Source organism: Sinocyclocheilus rhinocerous, unplaced genomic scaffold (assembly GCF_001515625.1).
Source record: "Sinocyclocheilus rhinocerous isolate Xijiao unplaced genomic scaffold, SAMN03320098_v1.1 scaffold1045, whole genome shotgun sequence".
NCBI classification, from domain to species: Eukaryota; Metazoa; Chordata; class Actinopteri; order Cypriniformes; family Cyprinidae; genus Sinocyclocheilus; species Sinocyclocheilus rhinocerous.
The window spans coordinates 764,821-777,048 of NW_015645361.1; the positions used below are offsets into that span (position 1 = coordinate 764,821).

Genomic DNA, 12,228 nt, shown 5'->3' on the forward strand with positions numbered 1-12,228 from the left:
CATCTTCGTTTCAGGCATCAATACTACGGGCGCAGCAGGAAAAGACACAAAGTGAAGCAAGAAAAATAGTCAATAGCTCTTCATTGATTCAGCATTGAGATTGATGTAGTCTGAATGTCATACTCTAACATTCACAACACAAAACTTTCTAGTCCATCCAGAACATTTAAACAAAACTGCAAAAAAATGGAATCATTTTTTAAATCATCATGATCATGATGTCATTAGCGCATTCAAATTTACCCGCCCACATTTACATATCAACACCTATTCAGTATTCAGCAGCTTGAATGACATTTCGCATCCCAATCCATCCCATTATCTCAAAAACCAGGAACTCCCTTCTTTACTCTTCTCTCTCTTTTAACCCTTCTGTACTTTAAAACAGTGTTTAAGATGACGTTTCTCTCTCATTCTCAGATTGTGAATGTAATGGACACTCGAATCGCTGTAGTTACATCGATTTCCTGAACATAGTGACGTGCGTGAGCTGCAAACACAACACGCGTGGTCAGAACTGCGAACACTGTCGCATGGGCTTCTACAAAAACACCTCTGCAGAGCCCGACGACGAGAATGTGTGTATCGGTGAGTAACAGTGTACATTTGATATGTTGTGCAAAATAAATTAAATCACTGGCTCAAGCAATACTGTATCTTATAGAGTATGAATGGCATTAGCAATGCCACAGTCATGGGTTCAATTTCCAGATGCTTGATCTAAGAAAAAAGGTCTTCAATACCGAGATTATGACAGAAATATAGTATTATTGTACATTACAACGTGCTCCTCAAAGTACTTACGATGTACTTTCTTTTGTGTAGGTTTGTTTGCCCAAAAATAAAATGAACTGTTAAAATTGATTACATTTTAAAAAATTAAATAAATTGTTATATTTTATGCCTTGATTTGATTATCACAGTTTCTGATAATAAATGTGTATTAAATCATAAATCACAAAAATTTAAAACAATTTCTGAAAAAAAAAAAATCATAGGGCTCTATTGTTGTAAAAATTTTAATAAATTAATAAATTGTTACATTTTTATGAATTAAATTGATTAGAAATGCTTTTTAATTATTAAAATTTGATTAAACCATTAAAACAAAATCCAGGGGAACAAAGAAAAACACTGAAAATGGGAAAATTTAAACAGATTTCATAGGGTGCTAAAAATGTTTTGTTAAACTTTTAATAAATTGTATAAGTTTCATGATTTCAATTAATTAGACATGCTTTTTGATTACTTAAAATTTCATGTAACCATTTAAATCAGAATCCTGAAAAATTAAAATAGGGGAAAAAATGAATCCTGAAAAATCAAAGTGGACAAAATGTAATCTGTGAAAAAATAACAGATTTTGAGAAAAAATCAATCTGATTATCATAGGGCCCATCTATAAGCTGCTGTACATGACCTTAAATTAATTGCAATGCAGCACTCATTTATTGCTGCAATTACTGTGGAGTGAGCCATCCTTGATGAAATGACAATATTTACAATTAAAATACACAAAATTACAATATTTAATGCATCCACTAAGGCCGTAAAACTGAGGAAGGTTGTGCTATACAATGCACAGTCTTTGATGGTTCATTTTGTCAGTTTTAGACAATAAAAGCAATTCAGCAAAAAAAATGACAGATCAGGAGCGTTAATCTTTAAAGAGCACCTGTCCCAGCAGTCAGGAATCTGCACCCAAAAAAAATCCAACTAATAGAGACAGGAAATCCCTCTAACTGAAACAAAAAGAGACGTAGCTCGAGAAAAATACTAAGGATGTAATCAGGAGAAAGTTATACACAGACAACTAAAAGAGGGAACAAAGAAAAAATGCAAGATGAAACAAAACTGCATTGGACGTCACGGTCAGCAAAGTTAAACTGCAACATTATCATCCTGTGAGCGTCATATTAGAGATTCCCAGCGGTGCTCAAGTAAACTTCCAGAAATAAACCCGGATGTGACAGCTCTTAAATCAGCGCGACGCTGAGAGTACCAGGATGGAGAAGGGAGTCCATCTGCTGCAAGAGGAGGCAGGGCGCGGGGTAAATGAAAGCGTGCTGTGAAGTCAGCACAAACCAACTCGCCCTCATCGGGTGTGCGGCAGGTGACAACATGGCACAGGGTCAACACCAAGATCTCCATGAGGAGAACATTTACCTCATCCTGAGCTCACAATAGCACTGAGTTTGCGGTGTCTATTTTCAGGAGTTCTCACAGAAGTGCAGTAATTTGTTCTAATGCAGTTGGCTGCAGCCCAATGCAAAATACTGACGTGTATAAAAGTATCAGTGCATAGTTTCTAAAAATAATAAAACATAATTAATTTACAGCTACAATACACTTTAAAAGTGATGCAATACATTATATCTTTGAAAAAAAAATTTTTTTTTGTGAGATTAACAATGCATTTTTGTAGGCTGAAGCACAAGTTAGCATCACCCTGGTTTCCTCAACAAAAACCAATAGGATTTTTCCATTGCCTTTTATTTATTGAAAAAAATAAGCTCTGTTATGATTCATACACATTTTGTTCATCACAATAATCTTCAGGGTTTCTGCAGAAGGTACATTTAAGACTTTATTAAGACCTTTATAAGACCAAGTAAATACAATTTAAGGAATAAATTGAAGGGAACACTAATCTTGATTTAAGGATTTAGATTTGCAGTTTTTTTTTTTTTTTTTTGCATTGTATGCAAAACTTAATGCCATGACTTTTTAAAGGTTTATTTTCTATTAAGACATTTTAAGGCCATAATTTGTGGAAGGGCAAATTAAGACCTTTTTACAACCTTTTTCAAGACCAGCAGAAACCCTGTCTTCACTAATGAACACATCTTTTACAAATTTTGAAACCTAAATACAACGCCAAGCTATTTTGAGCTTGTGTTGACCACAGACCTTATTTCAGCCATTTACCCAAAACCCACTGATTTCATGATGATGGAACTGGAAGTGCTAAAACACATCATCCCTACAGCACTCTATAACCCAGTTATTTTTAGGTAACCAAAGAGATGGGAAATGCAGTTTGGTCAGGTCTGTCTCTTCATAAACCAGCTAAATGAGTGTTTTCTGGCACACTTTGGTGATATTCTTTGTTAACAGTGCACAAAATGCATACAAACTAAACTGTACCATCAACATTCACAATTAAAATTTATAACGATTAATGCCAATTTTCTTCCAAGTTTAACAAAATTTTCAAGAGTTTCCTACTGTTAATTAAGATATAATGCGAAGCATATACATTCATTCAAATGCTCGGCATTTAGCGGCAGCGGTGACGAGGCTCCATTCACTTCAGGTGTGCCTCATCACATGCCGCCAGCCATGAGTGTTTCTGCGGCCCTCCTCTCTCACACACCCACTTCTGTCGGGAACCTGGTGAAGGGCGGCGTTTAAGGGCTGAGGTGATGATGATAATAAGGGGGGAAGCAGCCGATCCATCACAATACGATCTTTCCATCATGGCTTGAACACAACATAAAACGATACTGTTGCTCAATATTAAATGGCCGACTGATATATCATCCAATATTTGGGATTTTTTTTGGCATTTTGACAGCACTGGAATGCCAGCACCTGAATGCACAGAACTCCCATTCTCCGTCTTAATTAGTTTAGCGGTATATCGTTCATTGGCCACCCTGCTCTTTAAGATATTGGCATCAGCCATTAAAATCCACTTCTCAATATAAACAAATAGCATGCTTTTTCACAATGCAAATAAAGCTTAAGTATGCACTAAGATGAAATTTTTATGAATAAATATAATGGCCTCAAGTGCATGCAAGAAAACGCCATGTCATATGTGCATAGCAACATTAAAGGGGTCATATGACCCCTTTAATGCATGCAGAACTGTCAACAGTAAAACCAACCAATTAAATAACAAGGAAACCCATTGAGCCTTTTTGGCACACATAATTTTGTAAAAGTTCAACCCTTTTCCCCTAACTAATTCTCTCTCTTTCTTTACAGAGTGTAACTGTAATACGATGGGCTCATTGCACGACCGCTGTAATGGAACCGGCTTCTGTCAGTGTAAAGAAGGCACTAACGGAGTCAAATGTGATGAATGTCTCCCCGGTTACTACTGGAAACAGGGTTGTTTTCGTAAGTACCTCCCAGATTCATTAACCTATTCCTAATCAGACATCATTCAACTCTCTAATCTAATTAACAAATCAATGTCAAAGTGTGCAATCGCCTCTCCATTCTCCTCAGCCAATTTCGAGTTTAAATCAGATATTAATTGGCTCAGTCCTTTACAAGGCTTTTGTTTTCAAAAGCCATTTGAAATAAGTTACAGTGTAAATAATATTATTACTAGTTCTAGCTTGCAGTCATAAGTTTTTACACCGTGGAATTAATTCTAATTCTGAATGACAGAGAAAGGAGAAAGATGCTTTAAAGGAATAGTTCACCCAAAAATGAAAATTTGCTCACCTTCAGGCCATCCGAGATACAGATGAGTTTGTTTCTTCATGGGAATTTAGAGAAATGTAGCATTGCATCACTTGCTCACCAATGGATCCTCTGCAGTGAATGGGTGCCGTCAGAATGAGAGTCCAAACAGCTGATAAAAACATCACAATAATCCACAAGTAATCCACACCGCTCCAGTCCATCAGTTAATGTCTTGTGAAGTGAAAAGCTTCGTGTTTGTAAGAAACAAATCCATTTTGTGGATTATTGTGATTCCTTAAAATGTGTAGATACACCATCTACCAGCAATGGCACATTTTGCCACTGGGCTACTAGTGACCATTTTAAATTGTACGGCTTTTGATTCAAACATTGGAATTGGTTCCAAGTTGTTTGGCACGAAAAAGGGGTGTGGTCTCAAAATAAAGAAGGCGGGATTCATTTGATTTGACAGGAGTCTAACCCCTTATCACGATGTATTAGACATTTACCGCACATCAAAACAGCATATTACTGGTGTCTAATGGGTTTGGCTATTTGTGAATTCAAATGATGTGCTGCCGTGCGGATTCTAAGCAGCCCTTGTTCATTGGAAACTGGTTTGTGGGGTAATGATCACATTTGTACCTGGATTCCCATGGTGATTTTAGAAGCCCTGCACACAGCGTTTTCCCCGTGATCCATCTTTAAGATGAAACAGGCCCATGGCCAAAACTGCTAGCACTGTGAGGAGAGAAAACAGAGGAGAATCCATCAGGGACACACTTCTGGAGCTGGATTAGGCACTTTCTTCAAATAGATTTGTTTTGTTCTTAGGTTAAGTGGATCTGCATAGAGCGAGTATTTACTGGTTCTAGTAAATGCAGAGAATGAACTGTGTTTTTACATAGTTTGGGCAAGTCTTTTAAAACTTTTTGTGTTACAATCTCATGACCTTTTCAGTTTTGCAAAAAAAATTTTTTTTTGACAATTTAACCCTTCACATACACAGTCTTTTTATAGGTTATGTCCAGAATGGCATACTTAAAGCTTAATTAATTATGTGCAGTATAAGTCATTTCATGGGAGTGGATGGGCGCTAAGTATTGTTTTTGCACAATTTGCTTGTTGCAGCTCTCTGATTGGTGGAGATTTAATTGCAGAATCATGGGTAATGTAGTTTTTCACTAGGAATTCCACTGTTAAACAATTATTTTTAAAAATAAGTTGAAATAATGTAGCTGATGGCTTCAACAAAATTATATACCATCGTTAACAACTTTGCAGCTCACAGTAGGTCTCTGTTTTGAAAGGTTTATAAGTTATTGTTAAAAATCACTTCCCCTCTGGAGAAAATGAATGGAAGTTTTACTTCAGGAACCCGACTACTGCACTCTATATGCTACATTGTTGTCACATATATTATTAATTCCATATCATCTTTATTATTTTGCATTTTTAGCCTAATTCTATGTAAAATGAGACAAAAAAAAGATAAATACTGTGACTGATATTACTTACCATTAATTTGTCACTCAATGGAAGGTCAAGTAGAGCATGTTGCATTGTGGGATACACTGCTCTTTGCAATGTAGTAGTAGGTAGGTCATCCAGGTATTCTATGCATAGTGTATACTGCAGAAACAGAAAAAGTATATGGTATTCTGAACATAGCCATAGTCATCCTCCTCTTTATCATTTTCTGTCCTTTCTCATACATACACACACACACACTCATTGTTCACTGCTGAGACAGTTTGGGGTCAGGTGTACAGCACCTGGTCTCATTAGTACCCAGACTCCTGCGACCCAATGTGGCTTTTTAATGACACCAGACGCCCATGTTAAATATGACACAGATACAAGCCACCAAGCAAATGATCATGGCTGAGTGAGTAAGAGACACACACACACTACTGGCCAAAAGAAAAATGTATATTCTTTAATGTTTTTGAAAGAAGTCTCTTATCGTCACCAGGATAAAAACAGTAATGTTGTGAAATATTTTTTTTTACAATTTAAAATAATTGTTTTCTATTGTAAAATGTAATTTATTGCTGTGATGTGAAGCTGAATTTTCAGCATCATTACTCCAGTCTTCAATGTCACATGATCCTTCAGAAATCATTCTAATATGCTGATTAGCTGCTCAAGAAACATTTCTGATTATTATCAACAGTTGTGCTGCTTCATATTTTTGTGGAAACTGTATTACATTTTGTTTCAGGACTCTTTGATGAATAGAAAGTTCATTGATTATAAATAGAAATCTTTTATAACATTATAAATGTCTTTATTGTGACTTTTGATCAATTTAATGCGTTCTCACTGAATAAAAGTATTAATTTCTTTCTTTCTTTTGTTTACATATTACCCATAGACTGTATGATATTACCTCAATCTTTTGAATAATATTGTATCATGGTTTCCACAAAAATATGAAGCAGCACAAATGTTTTGATAAACAGAAATGTTTCTTGAGCAGCAAAACAGCATATTAGAATGATTTCTGAAGGATCATGCGACACTGAAGGCTAAAAAATAATACATTACATTTTAAAATATATTCAAATAGAAAATGTTTCTTTTAAATTGTAATAATATTTCACAATATTACTGTATTTTTGATCAAATAAATGCATGGAATTAAAAAAAATCTTAATTATTCCAAACTATTCTTGAGCAGCAAAACAGCATATTAGAATGATTTCTGAAGGATCGTGCGACACTGAAGGCTAAAAAATAATACATTTTAAAATATATTCAAATAGAAAATGTTTCTTTTAAATTGTAATAATATTTCACAATATTACTGTATTTTTGATCAAATAAATGCATGGAATTAAAAAAAATCTTAATTATTCCAAACTAGTCTAAGAAAAACAGGGTGTATTTGCTTGAACATAACTTGTACATAACTTTTTCCTCATGCTCTCCACAGCAAACGTGTGTGACGATGAGTTACTCTTGTGTCAGAACGGGGGGACGTGCGTTCAGAATCAGCGCTGTAGCTGTACGCCGGACTTTAAGGGTGTTTTGTGCCAACAGTCGCGCTGCGACGGAGGCAAAAAGTGCAACGGTGCCAGCGCACTCACGCTGAGCCTGGCACTTCTGCTCTGCCCGCTCCTCGCCACCCTGCTGGGCTCCACCGCCTCCTGAGAGACCCCTGCTTCCTTCCCCACCAGCGGGCACCGAGAGGGCCAGATGCTCAGCTTCGCCCTCTACAGGGTGCAGAACGCCCTGCAGGACAACAAGAACGAGAAACAAAGACTCTCGTAGAGCTGGAAATCAATGGAACTCAAAATGTGCGCCTCACATATACGCTGAGGATGAATAATACCAAAAACACACACAAAATCAACAAGAAGTGAGCTTCTTGTGCAATAGCTGCGAAATGTAATACAAACCGCACTTCCTTCACTCTGATTGGTCAGTGTAGGGGGCGTGTCCTCACAGTGATCGGAGACTGTACGATGTTTTCTGGAAAAGTCCAGCTTCATGTTTTTTTTTACACTCCCTTGCTGCAGTTTTTAACATTCAGATGTATGTAACGAGCGCTCACTGCTATTCGCTAAAATGCAAAGAGTATGATATTATTGTGTTATATCATGACTATTAAGATTTTAGGCACTGTACCGCTGGTTGTTATAGGAATGTTTGTCGCCACAGTTAGAGATCATTGATATTTACGAAGTATTCAGGACACGAACACGCTATCCAACTGGCAAGAGAAGATATCTAATCAAATGGAATTATTATAAATCCACATTATTTGACTATTTTTGGTAGAGAATATTTTTGTTTCGGATCTACATAAGAGGCAGAAGTTTTATTACACTGTAAACTTTACAGCACATGTATGAGAATCTATAAGGTATGGTTTACATTGTCAGGTATTACCGAGGATGAATTTAAACACTTAATGTACCAAGCAGAATTTATTAGATGGCAAACTCTACTGAAATGTATGGGACGGGGTTTATTACACTTTATGGTTAACAGATTTACAAAACAAAAAAAAACTGAATGAAATGTTATGACACTGTAAATCTTACAGTAAATGTGACTGTTACTTGGCCACGTTTGAGTTGTTTCTGTGTGGATCATTTCTTCTTCATCACATTTCATAACAATAACTTTTTTCCTAACAATAACTTTAAAAACACATAAATTAAGCATAGCCAATTTATATGAATTCTAAAACTCAGTCCTTTTGAACTTTAAAAAAAAATATGTTTGTGTTGTAATTAAAGAAATATTACTATAAAAGGGAATAAAGGACTTTCAGGCAAAAAAGGACAGTAATGGCAAAATAACAGGATGGAAATAAAGAGCGTAACTTACAAGACAAATTTACAATTTTATATTATGTTTTGATGTTTTGGATTTCAGTGACTTCATCAAACGGTGTTTTAAAGTGAGACAAACCAGCTAATAATACCACAAAAAACACAGAAGAATCTGGAGAAACACCTGGAATATTTCTTAATTAACTGTCAGTTTATCATGTTACTAATTAGAGAAGAACATGTCCCATGACAAAAATTGCAACATGCACTTAAATCAACAGATAAAATGAATTAAAATTAATTTCATTAATAATATTGTGACTATAAAAGCTACCTAATATGATTTCTATCTTTAAGAATTGAGTTATTTCATCCACTATATTAAAAGAGCATGGTACGAGTGACCCAATCATATCTTCTATTGGCTTTTATATAACAGTTGTAGAGGAACCCAGAGAGAGTTTTATATTTACTTTGGTCTATGCGGTCACTGGCTTTATGAAATATCTGAAAATGACACCCGAGCCAGTGAGACAACAAACAGGATGCTGCTCCAATAATGTAAAATTACAACAAAAGCAAGATTCCAGGCCGTGCTGAGCCGGCATCTTCCTGACGAGAGAAAAATGCTGCGTCACGTCACAGTAGCAAAGTGTCCTGCACCTGAGAGGATCAAGCTTTTACCTTAGTCAGCGGGCATTGATTACCTTCCTCAGAATATCAATAGCGCACACAGGGAGGACACGTCAAGATGAGTCTTTATGAGTCCAAAGCTTCATTCTCACCACCTTTAGATAGAAACATGATTATAACCATGATGTGCTTATAAATAGGTCATAATAGGTGATCATGGTAATGAGAGTGGCTCATCTAGAGGTTTGTGCTTTCTGAATTGTTTACAGTGTAAGTCACATTATAAATTATCCTTTTAAACACATAATGATTTTAAACAATAGCACATAAATAATAGCATACACTATGTAAAGTAAACTTATTTCCTATATAGGTAAATGTAAAAAAATACCACCTTTCTCTATCATGGTTCCACCAGAAAGCCTTCTAGCAACACAAATACAACTGCATTTCACAGGGTAATAAGATTGAACCAAACTGAACTGTTGAATTTGAGTTGTATGTTGGGTAGATTTTTCTGTGCAAATCTGTAAAGCTTTTTACTGAGGTTTCTGGCCACACATTATGTGGACCTGCACAGTCCTGATTTAGGGAGTATAATATACCTAAAACTGGGGCAAGGCAAACCGGTGTAAATCTAGAAGCATTGCGCCCCCTATTGGTGGAACAGACGCTGCACATTTTACTACTACTAATTTAAAAACGGGGTTCTTCCCTCTCCTTAAAACACTAGTGATGGGAAGTTCGGATCATTTTACCGACTCGGACCTTTGAGTCTCGTTCAGCAAAATGAACGAATCTTTTTTCGAGTCATTTGGTTCATTTCGTTCATTTTAGCAAAATACAATTAAAATGTTACGTGTTACTTCCCTAACACGTCTACTAACGCAAATAACGCAAACACTACAAACAATACAAAACTGCAATAAGAAACAGAAAAGATTAATTGTTTACCTGGGTCTTCAGTCTATGATTAGCTCACCTCACCTCTTATCTGACAAGTCGAGTCGTTCGTTCATCACGTGACAGCCCCATAAACTTAACCAATGCAGTCTGAGCCGGAAAGAGAATTGATTATTTTTTTTATTTTTTTATTTTTTTTATTGAAGATATAACATTCACAGGGGATACAGTCATAGCAATAAAATACACACACCCAAAATACAAAACAATAAATACATAAAGAATAATCAAAATGAAATATAAACAGAACAAAAACAAACAAATAAAAAGTTAAACATTAAAGACGAATCGTTCAAGAACGACCCAACACTATAAAACACCAGATATGATCATATATTCTTTAATTCATGTAGCTAAGTGTATATGAATTTAAAGAAAATCCACCTTACCAGTTATCAAAATCCATTTACACTGCAATTACAATTGCATAATGTTATTCAAACCGTTTCAACCGTTTGTTATTCAAGACGTTCAAACCGTCTGATTCACTCATAATTGAAGCAAGTAAACACACAGCATTTTATGACTGGGTTACTGAATCATTGTAAAACGCTGAATAGTTCAAGACGATGTTTATAGACTGTTATGCCTTGCTTGAAATTTTCGTTGGCGATCGAAATATACAGCAAAAAGAGTCAAAATGTACAATGTTGTCGGCGCCGACGACTCGTTGCTTCCGAGTCACATTAAAGATTCGTTCAAAATGAACGAATCGTTCAAGAACGATCCAACACTATAAAACACCAGATATGATCATATATTCTTTAATTCATGTAGCTAAGTGTATATGAATTGAAAGAAAATCCACCTTACCAGTTATCAAAATCCATTTACACTGCAATTACAATTGCATAATGTTATTCAAACCGTTTCAACCGTTTGTTATTCAAGACGTTCAAACCGTCTGATTCACTCATAATTGAAGCAAGTAAACACACAGCATTTTATGACTGGGTTACTGAATCATTGTAAAACGCTGAATAGTTCAAGACGATGTTTATAGACTGTTATGCCTTGCTTGAAATTTTCGTTGGCGATCGAAATATACAGCAAAAAGAGTCAAAATGTACAATGTTGTCGGCGCCGATTCTCTCTGTCATTAAAATAAGTACAACGTGTCTATTGACAGTCGGTATAATGAACTTGCTGGTTTTTTTTAAACTGTTGTTTAAAATTAATATCACTCTTGTAATTGTGCTGAAATTCGTGAAAATAGCACAAACAATAACACACACACACAAAAACTCCTCCAGGGACTTTAGATCTTGAATTTTGGGGGCATTTCAGACCTTGCTGGACACTTAAATTATGCCAGAGACAGACTAGCTTGCTTGTTGTTAAGATTAATAGAGGGCTAAATTAAGCTGGCTGTATTGAGATGTTTTAATAGTGGCTTAATTTAACAGCAGTGACAAAATGCGTCACAGTTTAGAGCGAATTTGGTCGTGTCGCTACTTTTACATGCAACCAAATAATCCGTTTGTAATCGGATTGACGGCTCAATCGGACTGAAAAGCCTTCGTGTAAACACCTTAATAGATCCGATTGAGCTCGATCGGATTGAAGGGGGTGGTTTATTCCTTTTCTAATACGATTGAGAGTGCATGTAAACACTCGATCGGATTGAACCCCGAAACTGAAAGGTCTGCGCATGTGCAATGACGCAGAAATAGCGTAATGACGTGTGACGCGCAGAACAGCAGCTCTTCCTTTTGAATAAAGTGTTGTATAAATGCGTGTCCTGTCATTATAAAACTCTCCTTTCACTCGGCAACTGTGAAGTGGAGCAGGACAACCTCCCACCAGTCCTTGTTTTGGATACTCATCCACAGGCAACCCGTTTTAGGCGTGGGGAGGGGCATTACTGCGTGATAAATATGAGCAGCACGGCACAGCGGTTTATATGTATATTTATCCATAAATG

At 36.0% G+C, this 12,228-nt stretch overlaps 1 protein-coding gene across 1 annotated transcript in view; it reads left to right on the plus strand.

The window, feature by feature from the left end:
• Positions 1–8,749, plus strand: part of ntng2b (netrin g2b) — a 75,139-nt gene extending 66,390 nt beyond the window's left edge. Inside the window, exons 6-8 of the mRNA XM_016509539.1 lie at positions 421–588; positions 3,994–4,128; positions 7,361–8,749. Coding sequence (XP_016365025.1) covers positions 421–588; positions 3,994–4,128; positions 7,361–7,578 — 521 coding nt within the window. The 3' untranslated portion in view covers positions 7,579–8,749. The remainder of the gene's footprint in view (positions 1–420; positions 589–3,993; positions 4,129–7,360) is intronic.
• The last annotated feature ends 3,479 nt before the right edge of the window (positions 8,750–12,228 follow it).